The 27,399-nt window shown below is 40.3% G+C and overlaps 1 protein-coding gene across 6 annotated transcripts in view; it reads right to left on the bottom strand.

Annotated features, from left to right (window-relative positions):
• LOC148427582 (band 4.1-like protein 1) overlaps nt 1–24,886 on the bottom strand; it is a 44,160-nt gene extending 19,274 nt beyond the window's left edge. For all 6 annotated transcript variants that reach the window (XM_088407554.1, XM_088407556.1, XM_088407559.1 and 3 more), the window contains exons 1-6: nt 24,742–24,886; nt 10,762–10,839; nt 10,437–10,586; nt 5,480–5,584; nt 4,209–4,251; nt 3,463–3,538 (exon numbers count right to left, since the gene is read on the bottom strand). In XM_088407554.1, the coding sequence (XP_088263680.1) occupies nt 3,463–3,538; nt 4,209–4,251; nt 5,480–5,584; nt 10,437–10,586; nt 10,762–10,821 (434 nt within the window). In that variant the 5' untranslated portion in view covers nt 10,822–10,839; nt 24,742–24,886. The remainder of the gene's footprint in view (nt 1–3,462; nt 3,539–4,208; nt 4,252–5,479; nt 5,585–10,436; nt 10,587–10,761; nt 10,840–24,741) is intronic.
• Nucleotides 24,887–27,399: the final 2,513 nt, after the last annotated feature.

Genomic DNA, 27,399 nt, shown 5'->3' with positions numbered 1-27,399 from the left:
CTGCAAAAAAACGGGGAAACAATGTATGTAAACCGGAAGCTATTCAGAGGACCTCATTAGCGCAAACGCAGGAAGTTCTCGTTTGATATAATAAACTATTAAAGTATATAAACTATTTACGTATAACTATGCAGACAATATAATAGTGATAGAGGAAAGGACCACGCAGGGTGTCTTTCAACTTAAGACTACCTTTGGCTTTTCAGCTAATAAAAGCTTTATAACATCAGTAGTTGGAGCATGGAATGTATTTTTCTGGACATTGGTCGATCAGCAGCTAAGTGCAGCAAAGTGGATTGTGGGAAAATTAGAGCTTCTACTGTCTGCCATGACTAATATGATCAAGTAAATAAAAAAACCTTGTCACAAATGGACTGAGAACATTTGTGGTTAGCCCCATAAAATTTGCGTCAAAAATAATCAATGCTACCCTGCGCAGAAAACAAACAAAAAAAAGACAACGCTGACTAACGGTTTCAATATTCCTATTTAGATCTCATAAGAGAAAGTTTTTACATCACTTACAGCTAGCTAGAGGTTGATTTCTCCTTGAAGTTTTTAATAAAAGGTGTGTCCAAAAAAAATTTCACAGTTTTCAATACTGATTGTCTTGGGAACCACATTACTTGCAGCTCAGTAGAAAAAGGTGATAAATCTAACTGCTAGTTATGCCAAAAGTTACAAGCCACCATTGCATTGCGGTTGAAACCAACTCCTGTGAGGTTTCCTGTGTATTCATATAACCAGTGTGCTCACTGGGTCACATGGAAAAAAAAAAATCTTCTATAAACACAGTAATTCAAGCAGCATGGTGTCAGAGGTTTTCAGAAATATCACACTTTTTTTTAAATAACCAGTCATTTAAAAACTTAATTTATGTTTGCTAATTATTTGTATACCCATATTTTCTCGTTTGATGTTTTGTTCAATCCACAAAACAAAAACCTGAAAAACAAATATCCCTATTTAGTTGATGTCAATTCATTGTGGAATTTAATCAAAGTCTTGATCCTGCACTAAAACTGATCTGATTGTTACCCTTCTTGCCTCTGGATTACACGTCCAACATTTGATGTTGTTTCAATTGTTGGAGAACTCTACAGTACATCTGGACTGCATATACAGTATGATTCATGGAATGCACACCCATGTGAGCACTCACACACACGAGGTTCCAACCCCCATAATTCCGAACCTGAGTTGCTCCTGCTGCAGGCATTGACATCTAAATGTTGTTAAACAAACCAACAAGCAGGCTGTGTTTTTTTTAAATATTTTTAGCAATTATCTTTAAACAAGTAAAATGGATTTAATAACAAATCCAGGGTGGCTCGGTGAACGAGCCATGCCCACCAAGGACGAGTTCCATTTCCAATTCCATTTGTGTGTAGAGTTTGCATGTTCTCCCCGAGCCCATGTGGCTTCCCCACTCTGGCTTCCTCCCACATTCCAAAAAAACATGCATGGCACGTGTATTGGACTCACTAAAAACTGTCCTTCGGTGCGATTGTGCGGATGAACGGTTATTGGTCTCGATGTTCGTCCCCCACCTACCGCCTGATTTCGGCTGGAATAGACACCAGCAAAGCTGCGACCCTTGTGAGGATAACAAGCATTCAACCACTGCTCGGGGAGAACATGCACAACTCCACACAGGAAAGCTGGAGCCAGGTGGATTTGAAATCGGCTCTCTGAACTGTGAGGGATGTGCAGACCACTGCACCACTGAGCCGCCAGGATAAATTCTTTTGGTTTTAACACATATATATTTTTTATTATAATCTCACTCTATAGCCAGGAATTGAGCAGGGGGGAGGATAATTGTTTGCAGACGATGATTGGCCACCGCAAGTATCGGAGCGTGAAAGACCCTAATGATTAGGTGGGGGTCATTCCTATACACACTGTATGTGTTGTAATGCCAATTGCTCACAGTTGGATGATCAAACAGCAATAATAAATTTCACGTCAGCCAGTTTAGATGTTTTACGCTTTTTTTTTTTAATTTAACACTTTTTCCCTAGCAACGTGACAATAATCCACAAGTATTCATGATCTCACAAACTAAATCTTAATAAAACTACATGTATTACTGGGAAAGGAAATGTGACATTCTAAACCTTCAAAACAATGACAAACAACTTTCAAATAAAATGTAAAAAGTAGAAATGTGAATTCTGCTGACACATTGACAAATGATTGCTTATGCTTGCTCCCTGAGGCGCTTCACATAAACACTGAGTCCAGCTGACTTCTTTGTGCACATGGGGTTCTGTTTTTATCAGTATGAATTGTATTCTGCATTTATTATTATTATTGATGACTTAGTACTGAACAGGCGCGACAGATGTGTTTCCTGCTCTCCAAGTTCTATTTTCCCAGATGATCAATGCAATATACACACACACACTCACCCACAAGTAGGGTTTTCCAGCGTCGTCCCTAACCCTAAACTTAACCATAACAACAGATTGCTGAACGCGAACCCTTACGATAATCTCAGACAAAAGCCATATCCCAGCTATCATCTAAAAGGAAGTGTTGACCCTTAAAAAGAAGTCTGAACTTGTAGGGGACACCAAACTGGACCCCAAGGCGCAAGAGGTCCCCATAAAAACAGTAAAACCCGGGATTGTCCGGTCAGAGCGCACACACACAGTTGGAGTTTCTTTATACTGTATACTCAATGAGCTAAAGTCCTGTAAGAAATGCACAGATCTCATGTTAAGACAGCGATTAAACCGCTTTTTTGCATATTTTCTATGAAACTTAAATTCAGTTAAAATTTGTCTTTCTGGGTTATACTCTAAAAGACAGCACTACGTCATTACTAAATGTTTTTGTTGTACTGGATTTCTATGCTTCATTTTAAGTAGTTTCATAACAATATCCCATACAGTATTTGTCGTTGCAGGTGATTTATTCAAAGGGGGTAGGTTCTACCGTCAACCACACATATGGTTTTGCAGAGTTATGGAGAATGTGAAATTCCGCCACGCATGCTACTGTGCATAAACAGGGGAATGTAAATATTTCCTCAATTTGAGTGGTTTATCGTATTGTGATATTTCTGAAGTTTTGGATTGAAAAAGTAACTCCTCATTTGGAAGCAACTGGAATCTTTGGCTTAATGGAATGCCATTGCATATGATGGTCTTAGTCAAAATTTCAAGGCCCAAACAGCTGATGTCTCAATCAAGATTTGTGTGATCACTCATGTGGTTGTCCTCATCTGGACACAATTGGATTCTTGATCAACAGTGACAAACCTAAAACTGAGGCTACGTTTGTCTCGTTTTTGAATTACAACAATATTCTTCGGGAGATGTCGTTCTGTATTTTGGAGATGAGTCATTCAGTCCATGTGTCCAATCTAAGCTATGTTGTTCAACAGTCTTACACTTTTTTTTTCTTTTTTTTTTTTTTTTAACGGAAAGGATTTTCTATAGAATATATACCAACCTGGTGATGTCTTCAATGAGCACTGATGGGTCTGGGGGGTAGAATTTAACAGAGAATCCCAAAATCCAGGAGCCAACTGTGGGCAGATTATCAACATAAACAGTTAGGCATATTTCCAAAAAAGAATCTTGAATTATTCTTTTCATGATTGCCCCGTCAAATTTAGACAAATTATCCCTTCTGGTTGGGCTTTGTTGAAATACTGTGTAGTCGTTATGGCTTTGGGTACCGTATTTTCTGCGCAATAAGGCACACCTAAAAGCCTTACATTATTTTGAAAGCTGACGGTGCGCTTTATAATCCGGAGTGCCTTCTTTATTGGTCATATCATGTGTTGACTGCATAGACCGCTGACTTCTCTGATCATCGAGGTGACATTCCCTTGAGCTCTCATTCCCCACTCTCTATCTAGTGGATACATATCAAAAATGCAAATGCTGCCCCAGCCACCACTGTAGCTTTGATTCCATGCGCCTTATGATCTGGTGCGCCTTATATACGATTTTTTTTTTTCCTTAAATAGGCCATTCATTGAAGATGCGCCTAATGATATGGGGCGCCTTATAGGGCTAAAAGTAAAAAGTAGTGCTTTAACTAAAAGTCTAATCAGATATATCTGAAAATCCTTTACTTGCCCTGCTGCAAGCATGATATCTGGTCCATTAATCAAATATATACAGTACATGCACAGGCACACACCCACACTCACACAGACGTGTGCATAAATCGCAGTCTTGTGAACTTACCCCGAATTTGCTTTTTAATCTCCTTGGATGGATCCAACCAATGCTAATAAAGATGAAAAAAAAAGAGACAATGACTTTTTGAGAGATTTGACCTCAACAAAATCCTTTACAGCCATTTATTATCAAGAGCCGCTTTCAGTGCCGCTCCTTGCTGAATGCGTATTGCCTTCCATTGTTAAAGAGCAAAAACTGGCCTTTAGAAATGACAGGTAGCATCAATATTGGGGCAACGAAGGCCAATCCAACGCAGCTTGTTCTGAAAGATGTCACCGGCGGCTTTTATCAGTCTCTGAAGCCAAAGTTTTACATTTGATCTTAATTATTTTAAAGACAAACAACTTGATGGTTTACACTGACAAAATAAGATGGCTATTGATTTTGTTGTCATTAAGCTTAGATCTTGATTATTTTATTGATAATGACGTGCATAGTCAATTATTTTAGAAGGTTTATGCATGTCTCAATGTTTGTTCTCACAATAAAATTTACAAAATCAAGCACTACAGACTATTAGATGGTCACTGTATACACTCCACCGTTATAGCAGACATTTACGTCTATTGTAGTTCTAAGTACTTGATTTCCCAAATCAGACTTGCTCCCATATTCCAAAACAATAAATGTGTTTGCACTGGTGTGGGAACATGTGTTTGACAACAGTAATTACTAATAGTAATAGGCAAACAAAGTGCTTTGTTTTCTTAATAGCAAACTACTCAATCAAACCAAACAAACTTTGTGTAGATCCAATTTCATACATAACATGCAACTTAAAGTGTTTTGTGTCTGAATTGACCACCAAAATATTGAACATAATATTATGAGGTTGTTGAAAGTGGCAACATTTTCTCAAATGTCTGACAGTGAATGTGGTTCATGGTTTGTGCATTGCACTTATATCTCCTGCGCTTTGCTTTGTATGAGCACGCTTGGTGCAAAATAAAAACAAAACAAAAAAAAACATCTGAGCTCTAATGTGTGCCACTGCCACCTACTGTAATGGATGTGCAATCATACTTTATTCAAGTAAAGCAAAAAAAAAACCATTCCAATTAAAAACAACAAAAGCCTAGTCCTTGGATATACAAATTCTCCTGACATCATATTGGAGAGGAGGTCGTCTCACTATTTGAGAAGGACAGAAACAACCTCACTTGCATGTTTTTGGAATGTGGAAGAGATGAGATTCAGAAGTAGACCCTTTCAGCTGGGAGGGAAACTCAACAAGCACAAAAGTCATCACAATTGTTTCCATAATGTGTTGGCCAGACCTTGGCGTTGTCGGGGTCATGGAACGTCAAGCCAAAGTAGTCCCTCTCCAGCAGGTTCAGATGGCCACACACCATATCCAGCAGTGTCTGGCCTTTGGCAAATTTCTAGCAAACACACACGCACACACACACAATAGCTTTAAATAATATGTATAGCACACATTGAATGAGTAGGTGATGCGATGCAGATTCAATGACTCATGTATAATGTATAACACTGTGGAAAATTCAAGAATCCAAGCAATGACTGTTCCCATCCCATATTTTTTTTAATAAGTATATTGTTAGATTAGTATGGATGGATGGTTCAGTTACTGTTGTTTATGAAAAAGGTTTGAGAAAAGGTCTCCAGCAGCTGTAAAAAAAAAACAAAGAAACAGGCGCGACCTGTCCACAGGGCCCGTGATGTTCCAGGGAAAGAAGATAGCAGCATGGCCTCATAAACTGCATTCCCCACTATCCCATTGTTGCCCGATCCCTCCCCCCCAACCCTTTAGAGCAGCAATGGCTTTTGTACGGAGGACCAACCCAAATTAATAAATGAGGAATGGAAAGGGTGTGAAACCAGACCGGAGAGAGACTTGAAAAGCTCCAGGTTCCTGTCCCCTCTCGTCGCGAGAGTTGTCTTCCTTCCGGTTTGTTGTTTATTAAATGTTCTATGTTGCCTGAACCAGACAATGACTGCCCCCTGTTGAGTGGGAATGCCAATGCAGTGTGCATCCACTAGGTGAGGAAACACACACAAAGCAGTAGCTACACAACAAACAATAACTATCATTAATGCAGTTCTTTGGGGGTGAAAACAACTGCACTGTTGATTGCACACACAAACATACACACGCAAACGCACATCCTTGGGCAATCCAGCTCCTATGGCGACAAAGCAACCAAGCAGCAGTTACCATAGAAACAGAAGTATTACGTCCCTTGTGCCCTCTCCCACTTCATCCTTTTCTTTTTGGTATGAAGAGACAACAGTCATCAACCCGTCGAAAAGGAAGCTAAAAATATGCAACTATTTCCATCAAAGCAGGAGTGACAAATTGGACTTTGTTGCTCTTGCACCCCCTCCAGCAGTTGCAAAGTGATTATTGTCAATTTGACAAATTATAACGCTCTTCGAGATGCTGGTGAGCTACACGATGTTACAGCAATATTGTCTAGCACAAAACGTTGCACATTTTTGCAATATATATTAATAATCGCTTTGTAGCAGATGTGAGTTAACACGAAAAATCTCATGAACAGCAGTTCCACAAATTGCTTTCACACTTACAACTGAAAAAATAAACACATAAAATCAGTAACCAAAAAAAATAGAACATAGAAAAACCTTTACATCCCCTTTGGAAATGTGTTGAAGCAATCATTGTGTGATCCTTTACACAGGAACATTAACACATAAGGTGTGTCCTGGCAGGTCTACCAAATTATAGAACACTAAGCAGGAGGTTATGGGTCACCTTGACAATAAGTGTGCATCAGCAGTGTCCCAGTAACATGGCTCTTTTTAACCCACCCCAATAAATGCTGCACAGCAAAAACAAGGAGAAGATCAAGAACAGAAGTTAATCTTTTTAGTTCTTGGAATAAATATTACAACATCCAGAACCTTCAGAAACTCCGGGTGGATCTCATTCACCCCCGGGGCTTTGCCACCAAGGAGTTTTTTACGACATCGGTGACTTCAGTCCTAGAGATAGAAGAGCCCTCTTCGGAGCCTCCAGACTCTGCTTTCTCGGAAGAAGACGTGACGGTGGAATTGAAGAGGCGTTCGAAGTATTCTGCCCACCGGCTCACCGCATCCCCGGTCGAGGTCAGCGGCACCACATTGAAACTCCTTCTGACAGGTGACTCTGCCAGATGTTACCAGCGGACCCTCACAACACGTTTGGGCCTGCCAAGTCTGATCTGCATCCTCCCCCACCATCGGAGCCAACACACCACCAGGTGATGATCAGTTGACAGCTCCGCCCCTCTCTTCACCCGAGTGTCCAAAACAAACAAAATGAGAAATGTTTTATAAATCATCCGACGCAAACAAGACTACATTTTTGTTTTGTTTTGTTTTATTTTGCTTGTATGGTGTCAAATCATACGCCAGACATAGAAGACACATCCAAAACAGCACGAAGGACTCAGACTGATGTGCGGTTAACCAGAAGAGGTAAGGAAACGAGCATGTAGCATTTCATAAGTTCAGCAAACAATTAGGTTCAGCCAAAGTTCTCAACGTTTAACTGGTTCAAAATGATGATACTCAAAAAACAGTTTTGTGAAATCTCACACAACAAAAACAAATAGTTCCTGTGGTAGCATGACACCGCACAAAGACAATGGAATCTCTGCTTTAACTCAATCAATGTCTCATTTACCAGCCAGACCTTGATGATTGTCTGTTGTTAGCGTCAAAGCTAGTTGTGCGGTGCACTTAATGGCTGGAATTAGAGTTTTAATTTTACAGTATTCATCCCTATGCCCGGACATTACTTACTTCCACTACCATAAGTCTATGACCCTTCCTCCCCCTCGCCTATCTTTTATCGTTCCCTCCACCTCTCTTGCCCTTGCATTGTATTTTTTCCCCGGTCAAACGCCGGCGTCTTCATCTGTCAAATACAATGTATAGATTTCCTGTCACGGTGCAAGTACCTCTTGAGTCGTGGCCAGGAGATGTGAGGGGACAAATGTGATGGATGCGGTGGAATCATGCAATGGGATGAGTTAAAACAACAAGAAAAGAAAAAGAAATGTTTTTCTGAGAAGTACAAAAATGAACTGGGGCCTTATTAAAAAGAGAGTTGGCAGTTTTCAAATAGCAAGATTTGAATGTTGCCTCATTTCATTCCTGCTTCCCTCACTCGAGTCTCTGACCAAAACGACACCCCTTACTAGCGTGACCTTGCATGACGCATGTGCAACATTCATGTTCGGAGCACAGGACAGCCAAGTTTGCACCACGATGTACAGTAGCGTAGATTATGCGGGTATTTATACAAAGATGTACAGTATAGTGGAACCTCAATTTAGCAAACTAATAGGAAGCTGATTGTCTATTAAATTGAATATGCATTTTCCCCAAGGGCTAAAAATACCCAACACAATACCAAATAGTGTACTTTAAAAACGGCCAGTACAGTATATGTTTGCTGTTTTTTTTTTTTTAATAAAAAACATTTGTTAAAAATCTGGCATCTTTATTCAAAAAAGTATAAAAATGTTTAAAAACTGTTTTCTAAAGTTTGTACAAAATCTTCCCTATTGCTTGGAGGGGATCCAAGTTCATGTTTTCTATTGCCTTTATTGTGACTGTCACCTCCGCCAAAAAGGCCGCCACGCAGTCATGTCTTAGGTGGCTCTCGTCAGTAGTGTTACAAAACGCAAAAATGTGTGTACCGTTCTCCGTCTCTTGCTTTCACCACATTGGCAGAAAACCACAGCAATAAATTCTTACACTAAAAGAATTTGACAACTCTTGTACATATGGACTGAACACATTTTCTGTCTGTTCAATCTCAAATCCATTGAATTGAGGTCCATTAAGTTAAGGTTCCACTGTAGTAGGCTTTATAACGTAATGATTGGACAGTACATATTTATGTAGACTATGGGCCCATTAGTGAAAGCATACAGATTATTTACATAATGCATTTACATGATGCAAGTTAAATATTTTGAGGCATAGGGCTACAAACATCTTCTTACTACCTCCTACCTTTTTTGAGCATGTTAACAGCACTGAAAAATGCAATTTATTGCTTTAACTGTGTTTTCATGTTCAAAGAAAGCAATCAATCAAATTGCAGTGGTACAGTATTGCCATGTGTCTCTACTGGCTAACTCATTTAATGGAGGCAAGGCCTACAAGGAAAATGGGTGACACGAATAAGGTCAGGCGGCGTTGGCGTCACAGACCCTACATCATCTAGATGGGCCGAGGGCGTTATAGAGCTTCGTGCTGAATAATCTACGTGCAAAGGAGAATGTGGAATGTCTTGTTGAGAGCCAGGGATATTCCTGGAAAGTCGTTTCTTTCTCATGTTGAGTCATGTGATTTTACCAAGCTGCATGATTTGCAAAAACCGAGCAGCTGAATAGCTGAAATTCCTGTATGTCACTATTTATTTCCAAGGCACACGAATTGTCTTCCTGAGGTACAATGTAGTGTGCTCTGCTCTGTCAAGGACTTATTCAAATGTAGCAGAATGCTCATGTTCTTGCCCAGTTTGACAACAATAAGAAGCATGTGAACATTCTTCAGCCTGTAATAGGCTGCAAGTTTAAAAATAAAAGTCTAATCTAATTATATGTCTGCAAATTTACAGGACAGTAAAACAGCAGCTTAACAAAAGTCCTCAGAGAATGAATTTGTGTATTTTTTGTGTTGTTCAGTTCTTAGTTTCTATCCCATGGTATTACAAGCCTCCATGGAACTGTGAAACCACACGCTATGGTTTATATTGTACTCATTGTACAATAAACACTTTTTTTTTTTTTTAAGTGTCTGCAATTCATTAAAATGTCCTCTTAATTGCAGCAACTTCTTGGGGGGGCTTTATGAATGCTGCCTGAATGCTAGTCAATGCGGGCTGGTGTTGTGTTGCCTGACCCAAAGCAGCTCTGTTAATTTTTTTTCTCAATTTCAACGTGATAACATTTTCAGGCAGATGTGTTTGCCAAATCAAGGCACTGAAATGAATTAGCCACCACAATGACGGAGTTCTTATGAAACTCTGAAAAACATGTTTTTAGCTTAGAACAAGAAGTTCCCTTGGCTCTTTATGCTCATCGAGTTGGTCACCGCTGGTCTCGTCCAGTATATAGACGTAATTACAATACTCAACTGATCAATTCCATCGAAAGCCAAGATGACAGCAAACAACTCACGCATCACTTGAACATGTCATTTCAGTCTTGTATGCGAATGGATCCTCGGCCACAATATTAAACAATTTACCTCAATGGCGGTATCATAGTCTGAGCCGTCAAGCAAGTGGACTTTGACAGGGACCGTTTTGGGCCTTTTGTTGCTCTTCTGGGGGGATTTGGAAGCCTTACTGGGAGTTTTGTCAGAGCTTTCATCCGCATCCTGGTGTTCTTCTGGAACCTGGTCAGAGAAAGTGAAAAACATCTATTTACTATTCTCATTCAGATGCGTTTTTTGTCTCACTGTGTGATTAGTTGTCCGATTGGTTGCAGCACTGCAGTAAGATCTAAAAATCCTTCGTCGAGGTAGGTGGAATGATTAAAAAGAGCCGCTGCGGGATCTCTGGTACACCCACCTGATTGGTTCTCCTGGAGTCACCCTCCATTGCACTTTTCATTTCTTTCTCTGTTGTCATAGAATTGGATTTGCAGACCTGCAAGCACACATAAACAAGAGTCAGTTCTTTTTTTTTTGTTTGCTCAACAGAACAGTGTGGCCCGAATGATTACTAGCCCTAAATGTCCAATATGGCTATAAAGTCCTGATTGATTTAACAAAACTAGCTAGAGAGGGAGAGCATCTGTAGCCTCCCTCAGATTAACTGAGACATGCCAGCATACTGTATTAGCCTCGGCTTCGATTCACTTCCAGTCGGCTTTTCAAGCGCAGAAAGGACGTTAAAACAGAGAAAGAGAGGAGTGCCGAGTGCAGGCTCCCGCATCCTGTCTTCTCAAGCAGATACGGAGCATAAATTCTATCAGCAGGCGAGCCTCGCAGCAGACAGTCCAGATAGATGAAGGGAGGCAGGAAGGGAGTAGTCATCTAAAGACGTGGAGGGAGGTTATGAAGAGAAATGATAGAACACAAGTAAAAGGTGTTATGAGAGAATGACAGAGAGGTGGGGAGATGGACATAAAAGCAGTAATGCAATATACTGGTGACGGATGGTACTTGTCAGTTGAAGGTGACTACTGCACCGTGCTCAAATTCTATGGGTGCTATTCCAAGAACTGAAATTCAGATTAGGCAGTGAGGCTCAAATAAAAATAGCGCACAGGATTAGAGTTTCACCATTTTCTTCATGTCATATGAACTTGCTCAAGATAACACAGGATAGCTTATTTTGAGCCGCAGAGTGTTAATAGCTTGACCAAGTAGTAATATTGCATTGCTAATGAACAGAAGCCCTGCGATTCCAAGCAAATATTTGTGCAACTTTTCACACTCCGTTGACAAAACAAAAAATTACTGTATTAGTCAGTATTCCTTTTCACAAAAATGTTCAATCAGGTGGCCAGAGAGTCACATCAGTGAGGGGTGGCCAGAAATGGCATGCACCGTCAGGGTTTGATGAACTAAAATAATGTTATTTTCTTACATGAATTCAAATCAACTCTATGAAAATAACTGACACGTATGAAGGGTTCTAATATCACTGCATGCATAGAAAAAAATGGTAATCACAGATATCAAAATGTTCTCCTCGGTGTGGGGCGTGGCCAAATGAATGGCCACCATGCACCTCTGCTCGTCATGTATGGCTTCTCTAATCATCTGTGCAAGGCGAAAGATGAAGGTAATGGCCAAAAAGACGGCTATTTTCTGAGAGATTGTAATTGATCTTTCTTCATTTTATTCTATTTTTACTTTTCACTATTTTGAGCACTGTGGTTAAAGAAAGAAATGTTATCTTTGTGTACTGCAATATTGGCAGTTTTAGCACTTATACAGTGTAAGGAAACAAAAAGAATGTTGTTGAAAAGTGGGCTGGGTATCGTTAAAGGCGAAGTAAATATTTTTCTTGACAAAAATATGGTAATTGCAGCACCTGTCTTTGTTTGTAGTTTTGTTTATTCAAGGGGTAAACCGGAACAATGACCATAGAACATTTGTGAGCTGAGCCATGATTGGTCATTACCTGAACCCTGAATGACTGTGGCATCATTTTCAGTCAACAGCAAGTGGCAAGATGGCCGTGCCCTGACATGGATAAAAATACTGTAGGTGTATTTTGTTGCTCAATTAATAGTCCACAAACGTTTTATTAGACAGAGTGCCATGTTAAGACGAGTTGGAGCATGCAAAACATTATTGTAAAGACATGTTTTGAATTGACTTCCACACAAGAATGCAAGAGAAACATACTGTAGTTGACAATCATGTCAACAGACAAGCAATTAGAGCACTCATCTCATTGCTTTGCTACTCTTCCATTTTCTCAATTTGCTCAGTAGTGTTTTTGGCATTGCAGTCAGTCCAACCGCTAACAATCTAAACAAACAATATACCATTTTGACAAGATCTTTGGTCAGCATCTCAGAGACGTTGTTGGTAGAACTAATGCTGTTATTAACAGATAAATGGGAAATGTTTCGGTCCATTCCCTTTCCATAGCAAAAGTACTGCCCAGAATGCTCAAAACAGTTTATTTAAACACAATGCGTGTAATGTGCCAGGTATGTGGTGAATAGTAAATGGGCGGGATTCACGTGGCACTTCTCCAGATTAACCACACTGAAAGTGCTTTCCCATATTCACAGACGGATGAATAAACATCTCAGAGATTGCATATTATGTGGTTGAAATTGGTACAATGTTGATGAGAGTTTAGATTTGCAATGAATACACTGCGTGATGAATATTCTGAAATGCCTAATGTCTAAGGTCAAAAAAGGGTTCCGGTATTGGTCTCCAGCACAAACGAACAAAAACTTGGGGAAGAGTTTGTTTTAGAAACCAAGATTTTAAAAATCTTCACTCTTCTGTTCGGAACTGTTATTCAGTGGCACCAAGACACATAACCATCCTTAAAATTCTCAATAAGCAATGGATATCATTTTTATACTCATCCATCACTACCATCCCGCCGGGATGATATTGGTTTATTATTCGAATCAGCGTGCGGGCCTACTGCTGCTTGCGAACGGCAAGTGTTTTACACACACCAACGCTACAATTCAAACAATGCAACGGTGGCGCGCCTGTGCGTGAGATGGCTTCGTTTCATTATTTATCTGAAGTCATTAGCTAGCATAGCAGCAAAAGTCAACTTTCAGACGCCCATCAAAAATGGCAAACTCAAAGGTAGACACTGACAACCGGGGAGTTTCAAAAAAAGGGGGGAGTCGGATTACATGTTCGCGGAGGTTGCTGGAAAACCCCGGCCCATTTACAGAGGGCGATTTTATCCAAAACTTTATGTTCAAAGATTGTGACGCAGTTTGCCCAGATAAAAGGCAATTCTTTTTAAAAGTGAGCCTGAGCAAAAATACCATTGCTGGGCGTGCCCATCAATCTAAAAGAGCAGCGCTGTGATAAAGGGAAAAGATTTTATTGCTTATTCCCCGTTCTGTGGATGACGGTACAAAACTTGCGACATTGCCCAGTTGTCAATTTTCATCCGCGTAATGGACACCAGCCAGAGTGTGACAGCGGAGTTTTTAGCGGTACGTCCTATGCATGGCACTACTACAGGACATGCATTTTATCGGGACCCCAAGCCCAGGTCTACAGGAGGAACCAAAGCACCGGATCGCGTATGGTAGGCGAAGGTCAAAGGTGATTCTGTCAGGAAGGTTCACTCGACTACGCGCAGTCTTTTTCATGTATTTGAATAAACATTTGATCAGTCCGGCCCTCGGCTTGTAGTTAATTTTTTCATTCGGCCCCTCTGTCCATTTGACTTTGACACCCCTGATTTCGAACCATAAGAGATTCTAGTGGTCTAGAGATAATCACTACAAGATGTCGCAATGCCATTCATTATTAGAGGAAGCCAGTGTCCCGTTCTACTGTCAGTAGCTCGGATATAGGATTCTGTCAGGACTTCCAACTGACCTTGGCTTTGCTCTCCGCTTCAATCATATCCCCCCAAGGATCATTAAACTAAACGCCACGAGCTGGGGTGAGTCCAAATGCGAGACTCTGGAACCACACACACTAAAGTGGAAACATATGTCAAACTCTTATCCAACAAAGGAAGCGCAGTGTGACCCCCCCAACCCTCCCCTCCCAAAAAATAACAAAAAACTAAAAAAAAAAACAAAAAAACCCCAATGTTATCTCCTGCCTGTTCTTATACCAATACCAATATGCAGGACACTTACATTAACAAAACTCCTGGAGAGACGAATAACCCAGTTTGCGCACCTCATGTGTGCCTCCATGGCATATCTTCTTGCAGATCTCATTTGACATATATGTCCAGAAGAAATGCTAAAAATACAAGATAACAGCTGTGCGCATAGAACACACAAGTTGAAAATTTCACTCACGACTTGGGCACAGGCTGCTGAAACGTGTACTAGTGGCATCAAGTGTGCTTATCTTTTAAGTAAGGTCGGAAAAACAAAGGGTTGATCATATGAACAAGTGGTTAACTTGAATTCCACTGTCATCAAAAAAGCCAGAACTTTTCATTTTGGACTCAGGGGAAACAACTGACATTTTTAAGGCCCATCTCCAAACATTGTCCCTCCACACCTACCGAGGAAAACTTTAAAATAGCATGTGGCTTTCTGATTCTGCCGATATTCTACGTCTCTCAGATGACGGTCAATTTATTGTGCTACGGCAAGAAAATACAATCACAATTACCACACTGGAAAAGTTAGCATTGCTATTGTGTTCATAGCGCTCCTCTCACTGCAAATGTCACCTAGAGGAAAGAGCAAGTGATGATTGATGAAAAGAAAGTCAATGAATAGAAGCTGTTGTGGCATACAATCTTTTCTTGTGTATTTACTCTACACAAAACTCACTGAAAGGGGGATTTATCAAAAGTGAGCAGGAAAAAAAAAATCACTACGTTCGCTATCATCGATCCATTCTGTTGTGTCAAGCAATTTTCCCATTAAGGTATAAAGGAAGGAAAAGCAGCATGAAGTGGCTTCACAAGCAGTCAATAAAGAACATGGAGTGCATTCATCTGTCTCGCACCTGAGCTTATTTGGCACATAGTATACTGGTCATCAGCTTATCAATCATGTTTTGCCACTATAAGTACCTGTAATTTACTTTGACTACGACCACATTTGGTGCGGTACGCTACATGCTGAAGTACAGCTGAGGGCAGATCATCTCCATTATTAATGTGCCTTCGAAAGACCGTAAGCAAAAAAAAAACAAAAACCCACAAACAAAAACCATGTACATATTTTTTGAGTTACTAGCCAAAGCTACTCATAGCATTTTTTTTCATGCACCACTTTAGCCTACCGCCCAGTCTGTGCAGCATACCCAAGTAGCACCCGTATCAGAGATACCTGTATTGGTTAAAACATACAATGTGATCTTGCAACCCTACAGCAAACGTCCAGTAAGAGGCATTGACAAATCTAACTCCCAAGTGGAAACCACATATTTATCAATCCGGCCATACCTTTCTATAGCATTTGTACATATAAAACGCCTCATTCAAGTTCATCCCTGAATGCTGTGCATTGAGTATATAATCATTAAGTCTTCAAACTGGACAATTTTGAAGTTGAAGTTCTTTATTCGTCAGTTCTCAGTATATCATGAGCATACAGAAAACCGAGATTACATTTCTTACCATCCGTGTAGTGGGCACATACTGTACATTCATTCAATTCCATTAATATAGAGGGTGCATGGCCAGCATACAGAAAACTGTACTGTAGGGATGTTCATAGTCCGTTGTACATGGGGAGTGTGAGTGTGTGTGTGAATGAATATGATCGTTTGTGCGACGGTGCATTTATATGTCCTGTATCAAAAAAGAAATCATGCTGTGTATGAGATAAATAGTTTTATCATCACTGACCTCTACACAATCTGTATTATACACTATCACTTCACAGGCTACAAGGAACCTTGCCAGCCATATCATAATTCTCATCCTCAAGCCTCTAAGATTTGCAATCAGCACTTGCCTCCTAATGGCACCCACAGCCAACCCATCAAACCTTAACTGGAAAGAGGCTGGCTCTGGGAAACCAGTACAAGACCACGAGTGGGGGTTGGGAGAAAGGGAGTGGCAAGATGTCCTTGTCCAAGGGAGGAACACACACACACACACCCACACACACACACACACACACACACACACACACACGCATTCAGACCCTTGGCACTGTGCATTGTTGGAGACAGATTGCACAGCACAACTTCAGTCTGCTGCAATCCACATCCCAAAGCAACAGAGATAAATGATTCATCTACTGAAGCAGTGAGGCTCCAACATCATCCTCCCTGGGAGGACGCAACTAGCAGAAAGCTGTTCTCTGTGGATCAAGTCGTCGTACTGGAAGCCTTCACTCAGTGAGGGTTAACACATGGAGTTAGTTTATGGACATCTTTTGGGAAAAACCTGGACAGGCAGTGAATATTTTGAATAGTTTTCTCTTTTTTGTGTGCTATACTTCCTGATTCTCTGACATTGTTTTTCCCTCCTATTCCTGCCCATTCACCTTTTTTGCCAGCCAATCAGCCAATTGCGTGCTTTCCGGCTGTCTCATCTTGTTGAATTTTAGTATTTATTTTTCCATTAGGATATCAGTGCCTACTGGTATTTTTGTCCTCCGTTCAACCATTATCTGCAGAAGCTTATCCTCAGTAGGGTCTCTGGCTTGCTGGTGCCTATCCCGGTTGAATTTGGGCAGTAGGTGGGGATCACTCTGGACTTTGATCGTAAAATAGGGTTAGGTTAACCAGGAGGAGAAGAAATTATACAAGTGAAGTATGTGTGGCTATGCGATACTTCATTTACCAGTTTTAAATGTTAAATAAAATCCTAACGTCACATTTTTCACATTTCGTCACACCCCTACCAAAATATTGGTTGTCACTCAGAATTCTCCGTTATAATTTTTCCGATTGGATGTGGCAAGATGTCTTCAAGGTTGCCACAAAAATCAACCTTTTTTTTTTAATCTCAGTCTCGCAGGCCACAATGTCAGGCACTCACTTCAATCACCGCCAGCACATGTTCGCGCAGCAATTGCGTCGGTCAATGGCTTTTAAGGACCTTTTTAAGTCCAAGCAAATCTATTTGAAGTCATCACGTATCATTGAAAGACATAACCAACCGACATCACAATAAACTTAACCAAGTGGTGTTTGCTGTAGTGTCTATTCAGATGTTGTCCAGCTATTCCATGAAACAAATCAAGCATGCAAGCAAGCCACACAGTCACGTGACTTGCATAAATTAGTTCACATTTTGTTAGTGAATGACAAAACACGATATCCGTGCTGTTCCCATTCTAATCAAACTCTTCAAATGGCAGTATGACATTTGTCACATTTCAAGCTTTTCATTTCAAAACATGTCACATTTCAAAACTTGACTTGATGGAAGCCGTCGCCTCAAATTTGTTGACAGATGCCAACAATTGCATCAGCTGAAAACCTAAGACCTCTTGACGTTCTGCTCCCAAATCAAACTGCCGAGCAAGCGCCAGTCAGAATTCTCCGATCAAATCGAGGCAAGAGATCCGACTCTTCCATGAACACATGATAACCTAAATAACGATTTGCTGCGTCGCTGATGGCCATACCCAATTTAAGATCGCGCCATCTTCTTTCTTGCTCAGTCCAACAGAGAAGGTGCTCCTCTTTAATCAGTGGCGTGGGAGATGCCATGCCCCATGTTCCATTTCTTGCTTGGCTAATGGGAAAAGTTGACTTTTATGATAATGCACACAACGGAATCGTCAGGCGGGACTTTTTAATATGCTGTTGCTGTGGAAACGCCAGGCTAACATCTTCTGCCAAGCATATCAAAATAAGATAAAGGAACGAAGAAAACACAAGAGAAGAACCTCCAGGCACTATTTTGCCTGTTGACACACTTGGGAGGTGAAGCATCGCCTGGTGCTATCTTGAAAGTACTGACAGCTCCTGTTGAAACGAGAATACTGAAGTGATGGGAGCAGAGGAAATGGCTGGATGAGGGGAAGCGACAGTTTTACACGTGACATCTGTCAACATGCTGACACACACACACACGCACACACACACACAAAATATGCAAGTTACTTGACCTTTAAATAGCATCATTTGAATAGAGCATCCAAATTACAGAAGGGCAGCAGCATCCCTCCAAGAGACTTGCTTCAGTGTTCAGTATTGATTCCTTTACTCTTACAATTGATAGTTTGAGCAACTTTTGGCGTACTCATAATATAGTAATAAACACCACAAACTTACAAGAATAAATCAATAAAATGAGCCTTAAAATCAAGCCATTGTCATGGTCCGCTATGTGAAACTAAACCCCACTGAAAAATGGATGCTCGACATCAAAGATGTTAAGGGTGTTAATAGCTATACTTAAAGCCTCACGATTTCATTCTCAGAACACTGAATCAAGGGCAAAGCCACACCCTCCAAAAATCTATAACACCGAAATGGAGAAGAAAAAGAGTTTACAGTATGAAATAGTTCTCAGTCTTTACACATTTTTTGTCAATCTACTTCAAACCTATAATGCGCTGCATATAAAAACACATTTAGGATTTTAATTTCCATTGTCTCATTAAATTAATACTTCTTTGATGTTGTTGGCAATGTTGGTCAAAACTGAAAATCATAATTTTGTGTTTGTATTACATATTATTTTTCAAAGTCTTTCAATTTAGCGGATGTATATCTTTTGGAAACTGTGTTAATGTTGTGTTAATATTTTTTTGATCCCACATCAACTGGATAAGCAGAAGAAAACTGATGGATTTAGAATGATTCATGATCAATTAATCATTTAACTATTTGAAGCATATGAGAGTAGAAGCATAAGTTAGATAATTAGATAGCGTATTCAATACCGAGCCCCAGTGGCGGTCTATGCGTTTCACACTGTCAGTCCTTCAGTGATGTCCGACTCAGATAAATAATCCTCAGAAGCACACGTACGCATTACTTACGCTATTCGTCTTTCTTTTCTCGAAAGGACTTCCATGACTTCCTTGTAGAGTTTGTCTGTGCGTTTTCATTTCCAAAAATTTATCATTTTCTATTGATGTAGAGCCTGGTGACTCAATTTAGCCAGCTTCTAATTGGCTGAAAACTCTAACCTAAAACTAAAACACTGGAAGAAGCGGAACTTAATGCATATAATATGACCTGAAAAAAAACAGAAAATGGAGAATAATTTTCTATATATATAATGACCTCAAATTTTCACAGCCTGTGTAGAAACATTTCATGCTTTTGTGTGTAAACGCTTGGCAGTTCTATCTTTTCAGGTTAAGAAATGCCGTTCACTTCAAAAGAAAATACATTTTGCGTGTTAGACTATGCTCGGACTCAGTCACCGAAGACAATGCAGCGTGCCTTTTTCACAAATTTTGCAAAGAAGGCACCAACTACAGAACAAATTAGGACTTGGCACCATAAATTTCAAGAAAAGGGCTTCTTATGCATACCTAAATCGCCAGGACGGCCATCAACAAGTACAGCGTCACAGGAGGTGCTCATACAGAACGTTTATGAAAATCGGTCATAGAACCAACACATATTTGCACTTTTCTTTGTAAATTTAACCAATAATACATATGGCCTTCAATATAAAATGAATTTAGTTTTGTTAAGATCCATCGAGTAGTTTCCGAGGCCTTTCTAGCCCTGACGGACAACCAATGACGAGCCCCTAACCTTGGTCAGGTAGGATCGTCAACATATAGTTCTTAAACAGCTGCAATCATATACTAAGAGCATATAATGCAATGCGCACAACATGTGAAGTCACTTAAGATCAAAATCTTTGAAAAGAAGAGGGTTTTTTATTTTCTTTTGTGGCCGTTGAAGTGGGTATGATAGTGTTTACATTGTAAACACTTGTGTTGACGCCAGGGCTATAAAAAAAAAAAAACTACAATGAAATTGGATATTATGATTCAATTCTCACCCGTGAAAACAGATTGATTGCCGTATAGTCATAACTTAAAAGGTTTTTCAGTCAAGAAGCATGCCGGAAAATTGAAAGCCATGTGTAGTTTGGCTGTTTATTTATGTGGGTGACTGTTTACGACATGCTTCCATCTTGAATCCACCTTTTAAAAAGTGCTGTCACTTGTTTTCCACATGTTCATTTTGTGGTTGGCTGTAGCCACGCTGCTGGGCGCCGCATCAATATTCTGTTATGAATCAATCAAAGGATAAATCTTCTAGACGACTCAAGGGGAAAATTGTTCTCGAGTGGACAAGATGAATGATGTACGCAGCAGCATATGACCTAAGCATTACCCTTGGCGTGGTTCTCAGAGAACAAAATGACCCAAGGTTATATTGACGGAGTGTCTACAACTACAGCTGCTGGATAACCCTAACTGAGGAGTCTGAGGTAATGCACATTTTTTTCTGCCATAACATCATCCACATACACAGTAGAATGCGATTCCATTATTGTAGGTAAGCCCCCCAGGCAACCATCATCGCAACAGTCTGTTAAATAGTAAGCAGGTGAGTACTTTTCCTTTAAAAAACAAAGGGGGGAGGGGGGGGGGGCATCTTACAAGTGTCTCATTACTAAAATGCACACTAGATAGACTGAGATGGGAAGCGATGATTAGAGAATGAGACTCAGTGATGCATGAGTGGACAGATGGGTGGACTGTCGATCTAATTTGCCCCCTTCCGGACTTGGCTCTCCATGAAATTAGAGTCTGAGATGTACAGTAGTGCTTGAAGCTTTTGGCATGATGCAGCCCACAAGAACATAGACAGGGTTCACACAATGAGCAAAAACAGACACGCACGCTTGACTTTTCTAGTTTGACAAATCCAGAAATCTTGATGATAAAGTACAAAACTTGTTGGATGGCACAATTCTCTAACAACGTGCTATAGGAAACAGACACTTTGATGGCTTAACTTAGACTGATGTTTTTGCACTTTATTTTTAGTAAGCTCGCTTTCTCCAAAACCTACTTGCCATGTTATTTGTTCTCACCCCCAGTGCAAGTGCGGAGAACTGTAAAGAACAAAAGGGGAAGCATACTTCAACTGACAGTGGGTTTACCTACAAGGTTGAAAGGCCCCTAAATTTGTAGATTTTGCATTTTTGATGCATTTTAATAATAATACATGGTGAGCTCTCACCAATTTATGAATCCCCGTTTGATTGACTCACTTTTTCTCTATAAAACAAAGTAAGTAATGCTTCCTTTGCACAATACTCGGGGGTGTCCAAACTCGGTCCTCGAGTAGCCCTGACCCTACGAGTTGCTCAAATTTGAGCCGGCTCAAGCACCCATGCCGATCCATGCAAAGATAATAAGCGTTATTGGTCATTCATACACCTATTAAGTTATTTAATGTTCTACTATGGATTTATGAATGTCTGTATGTGAGACTTGTTGGAGCTGGATCGCAATCCACAGAAATTAAGGCCATCAAAGCAGATAACTGGTTGGCAAATCTTTAAATTATCGTAAGATTTTGCAAATTCAGCAAATCCCCCCACGGGTCACACTTCTCATTCCTAAAACATACAGCGCTAGCTGTCAATTGAGACCCGATTTGAAAAATCCGATTGGCAAAAATTTTGAATAAATTCAGTTAGTAATGACCAAAAATGACATTTTGACTTCTAATGGATTAAAATGTGCTTAAAAGTAAATAATGTTCTTGGTTAGAAGTAGGCTTCATTTTTTTTCTTTGTTTTGCACTTGGCAAGTAAGTTAGCTGTGTTGTCCTGTGTGTTTATGCAATAGTTATGATTTACTTTATTTAATTTATTGTTAATATTTGTAAGTATGAAGCCTTGAAGCCTTGTTTATATACTGCTTGTTTAAAAAAAAAGGGGCAATAAATAGACATGTTTGATTAAACATGATGAATAATCATTATTTCCATATAGACCACACTAATCTGCTCATTGCAGGTCTCAACACCAGAAAACAACAGGGGCTGCACTTTGTACACCACTAATTGACTACGGCCCTCCTACAGCCCATGCAGACTAAACACATTAGCATAGCAGTCAGCAGTACACGTGGACGACGGCTTGTGAGGGGATGCGACAGCCGCACGGCCAGAGACAGGGTTTTAGAGGCCCAGACGCATCACTTCAGTGACAGGCATAGCAATGAAGTGATCATATATAAGATAGCACAAGGTACAATTTAGCCAGGGGGCACAAAACCTTTTTCAAATATCACAGCCTGCCATAAGTACCACAGATTTGTGTTCGACTAAACAGGCCCAGAATTCACAGTGTGTCATGTTCTGTTGGTGTTTGGGGTTTTTGGTTGTGGGTTTCTGTTTGTGGGGTCTTGTTCACGTTCTGTGTTCCTGTTTCATTTCCCCTCAGGTCTGTCCCTGTCGTTAGCGTGAGTTTGACCACCTGCTTGTGTATACCTGCCCCCGTGTGTCTACCAATCAGCTTCCCCTGTCTGCTGTTCCGGTCCAGCTGTTTCGTGTCACCTTGTTAACGTTGAGGGTATTTAGTTCCTAGTTTGCTTTTGGTTAGTGTTGGATCAGTATCTATTGTCTGTCCCACCCTAGGTAGTGTTAGTTGACCATATGGCATCGCACGACATTGGGGGGGGGTCAATATAAAAACACAAAACAACAATCAAGACAAAAATAAATAAAACACTATGTTGTTTAATCAGAAGCTGCTTAAGGAGGAAATAATGATCAGTTTGACTGTTGTCACAACTATGTTTTCGGGTGAAAGTTCAAAATAAAAGCATACCAATGCTTTACTAATGCAATACTAGTTATGGTACAATTTATTTTCAAGCCAAGACTGGCCTTGACACAAATTTTGACAACTTTCCTATAATAGAGAAGATTGGCAGGCAGTGCATTTCATTGCACTTCTGGCCCATCCTCTTTAGCTAATGTGTCTAATAACCCTGTCTAATAGTATGATTTTATCAACTTTGGAACTTCATTTTCAGTGGTATAAGTTGTATTCAACAACTCGAGGATAGATCGTGTAACATGCATCTGCTAGAGAAGTGTGATACTAATGACAATACACACCCGTTAAACCTGAATAAAAAGCAAACAATGGGCACGCCATAACACAATTTAGCAATAAGTTGCTTTACGTTCCAATTAACTAAGTCTTAAGTATTGTTAACATGTACACAGGGCTATTTAAACCTGCATATTCTCCCCCCTTTCATGTGTAAAAAAAAAAAAATCCTCCCACATATCTTTATTCATTAAAAAAAAAAAGAAATAAAAGAAAAAAATTGCTGGGGGGGGTTATTAATTTACAAGCATGCTAAAAGTATGTTCAATAAGAAATATCTTTAGTCTCTCAATGACACAACGTCGACATCTGTGGCGTCAAATAAAGCAACAACATAAATCTCAGATTTATAATTGCTACACGCAAACGTGAATCCGGAGAATTTGGCAGATCTCCACCTGTGGAAATTTGATTAAAATCTCATATATGCTACCCCGAAATGTTTTCAATTAGCCCCCACTTGAAAAACACACTGGCTCTCTGTGACAGCAAAGACATAAAAAACAGTTCCCCTCACAGTGTTCCAAAACTTTGTATTTATCATTTGACTGGTTTGAATGATATAGCGCAGTGAAAAAAAAAAGTGTATAGCCTATGTAAGATACTGATTAGGGAATGTTAGGACCATAATTCTGAACATATTTGTGAGGAAACTGAATCTGGACCATTACAGCAATACGTCGGCCACCATACTTGAGCATTGTGGCGTGCCGTGAGATTTTTCTAATGTAACATTTGAAGCCGCTCCATAAACGTACGTTGAGAAACAATGCAACACTATAACGAAGACACTCAAGACCAATGAACCGGTGTAAAGGGAAGCAGCCATTCGTTTCGTTCCCTCTTTTCATCTGCAATGAACGTGTTGCTTCACTGAAGCACCACTTCTCCGCCTCGTATCCCACTCACTCACAATGCACAGCGTGCACAGACCTCCTGTTGTCCGTCAGGCAGGCCGTCGTGCCTGCCCCTGTGCCACGCCCGCGACAACACACACACTGTCTTCAGTGAGCTCATTACATGATCGTTTTCGGCTTCAAAGGCTGAAGCGGCGAGATTGAGAAACGATTGAATGGTTTTAGAACGATGATGGAGATGGAGGGGAGAGGAGATGCAACGATAAGAAAGGTGCACCTGCTGACAGATGCAAATTGGGCCTAATATCCATTAAAAATAGATGCTCCGTTATTCTCTACGCAGCGCCTTGACGTACAGCATGGCGGGCGCATAAAATGTGTCAACGCCCTGTCCTTTTTCAAAGAAGACAAAGCGGTGCCTTTGCAAGGCTGAGATGCAGCTGGCGCAAAATGTCATTTGCTGACGGCCAACGCGGCGTGCACCTGTTCGGCTATCGCACAACAAATGTAGTCAACTCGCAAGTCGTACCTGCCGGTTCGGCGTCAGTGCCGGATGCGGACCATGGAGGTGGCGGCCAGTATGTAGACCGACGTCCGTTACAACGCCTTCTACTGCCCGTGGAATGAAGCCCGGCAGGCGGGGACAGCAAGCAACCACAAACCGGCTAGGAAGGTTTCGCCGAAGCGATGATGGGGAGGAGGAGGAGAGGGGAACTCCTAACGTTGCGCGTGAGCGCCAGTCAGCATTTGCCACGCAGCATCACGTCGTCTTCACGTTATTTTAGTTTTTTCTGTATTTCTTTTTTAAGACTGACTATTTTTACATTTCGCATCTAAAAACTGGAACTGTATTTAGGCCAAACAATAAAGTAAAAATACTTTGGGAGGGTAAATACAGTATGTATGGTTTTCGACTTTAAGAAGTACTGTTTAAAACTGCAAATTTAACTCATTCAACCAAGCACCAAAGCATTGCAAATGTATTATATGCATAAAAAACAGAGGCCCAGGATGCACTATGCTTTACTGTCAACTGGGCACACAATTTAGATTTTCCCAGAGCTGATTAATGCAAAATGAAACCCAAAGCGGCAGCTATACATTGTGTTTGCACATATACGCTGATGCTGGCATTTAAATGAAATGAATACCTTTGCTGAGTTGCGGTGTCAAATACTACTAATAATATAATTTATTTAGCTTATTTAGCTACGGAAATGTTTACTCATGCTTGTCACATTAATTGACACTCTACTCGGGCGCGGACGTCACAATTATAGAAAATTTAATGCATGCCACTGTGTCTACTGCCACAAACACAATCATCATCATCATCAAAAACAAAAACAAAAAACAAAAGCCAATTTAGACCGCAAAAGTACAATGCTTTCATGGGTGAATTTAGCTCTGCTTTGACTACAGTACGTCTAAAGAGTCACCCAGAGAATTTCTTGTTTTCTGTTATTCGCTTTTTTATGCCTCTTTGGGGAGGGGGGGGGGGGGGTTTGGGGTTGTCAGGGTGTCTATAGAGGTCTGAATTAACTAAATTGACATGTTGACCACTCGTGCTTTAGACTTTGAGGTGTCAGCACTATTAGTAGTAGAGTGAGTGAGCAGTGATTCATTTCCATGAGACAGGATCGCCACCCGAGAACAGGCCGATTTCAGAGAGACTCTTATTGTTGATGCTTGCATTATATGTCACACACTTGTTAGCAATACATGTTGGAACTGTTACACAAACTAAATATTGGAAAAAAAAAGTATTCATAACATGTTCCAGCATATTCCTCCATACCTTCTTACCTTGCCAATACGAACACTGAACCCAGGGGTGTCATCATACTCGCTTTGTTGTAATTATCTCCATTTTAGTGCATGCAATTGAAACAGCTGCAACCAGACATTGTAATGACAAGTCAAGACTCAGAATCAGGAGATCTCCCTAATGCGGCTAAGCATTGCCACTTGAAGATTTTGAAGCAGACTAACCAACCATCGACACCTCCTGTAATGTTTCTTTAATGTACCTGCTAGACTCACTCTGTTGTGCTAAAAAGTTGTCATTGCCATTGACTGGCCCTTTTCTGGCAGTTACCTTTATCTTTTTTCAAGGTCAGTTTATGTTCGATTTCATTTTGGGAGCGAATTTGTGTAGTTAACCTTAAAATTTAATTTTGTGTGTCTGTAATCTCACCTTCATAACTTTCTTCTTCTTCTTTTTGGGTGAATCATCTAAAGGCCTTCTCAAACAGAATGCCATCTGGCAATGTATGAGACGAAATCACTTCCTGTTAATACCTCAGTGGATGTGGGTGACGGTTACAAAATGATTTAAGAACCATATTAGTAAACTTTTCGGAATGTAACTGACTGCTACTGGATCTGTTAATATTCCTCACTCCTGTGTGGACTGACTAATTCTTTAAGCATGTATGTGACTACAGCTCTATGATTCATCTTTAATATATTTGTATGTTTGCCAGAACACACACACAAATGGGGTCATGTTTTACAAAAATGTGTCCACATGGTGGCAGTCACGCACCAGCTCCATCAATCAACACAAAATTTGTGTGTGTGTGTGTGTGTGTGTGTGCGTGTGTGTGTGTGTGTGTGTGTGTGTGTATGTGTGGTGTGTGTGTGTGGGCCCCTGATTTATGCTGTATGGCGGAGATCAAACCTCACATTTCATGATCTTTGTGGAGACCTCTTGCCCTTGTGGGGACCATTTTTGTGGACTCTGCAAGTTCAGACCTTTTTTCAAGAGTTGACTTGCTTTTGAAGTATAGGCTTGAATGAGATTTTGGTTACGGTTAGAGTAAAGGTTTGGGTTAGGTTAGGGTTGGCGTAGGGCTGCACGATTATGTCCAAAATAACAATCACAATCGTTTTGGTAAATATTGAAATCACGTTTATTGATCACAATTATTCATTGTGTTTGGTCAAACATGTCAATTTATTGCACTTTTTTCAAAGAAGCGGTATATAAATAAAGCTTGATAATTAAAAATAATAAACTAAAATAAATAAAGGAAATAATCATTAAAACCAATTCACCCAAGACATGCCAAACATTTGGCACACAGGGCAACACAGCTAACTTACTTGCTGAATGCAAAGCAATGAAAAAAACTGAAGCCTACTAAGAACCAAGCACACACAAGAATAACATGCCTGTAACTGC

This window comes from Hippichthys cyanospilos, chromosome 2 (genome assembly GCF_059441005.1).
Source record: "Hippichthys cyanospilos isolate Australia breed blue-spotted pipefish chromosome 2, RoL_Hcya_1.0, whole genome shotgun sequence".
Classification (NCBI taxonomy): Eukaryota; Metazoa; Chordata; class Actinopteri; order Syngnathiformes; family Syngnathidae; genus Hippichthys; species Hippichthys cyanospilos.
Note: the sequence above shows the minus strand (reverse complement) of the source record. Positions and strands in the feature narration are given on the sequence as shown.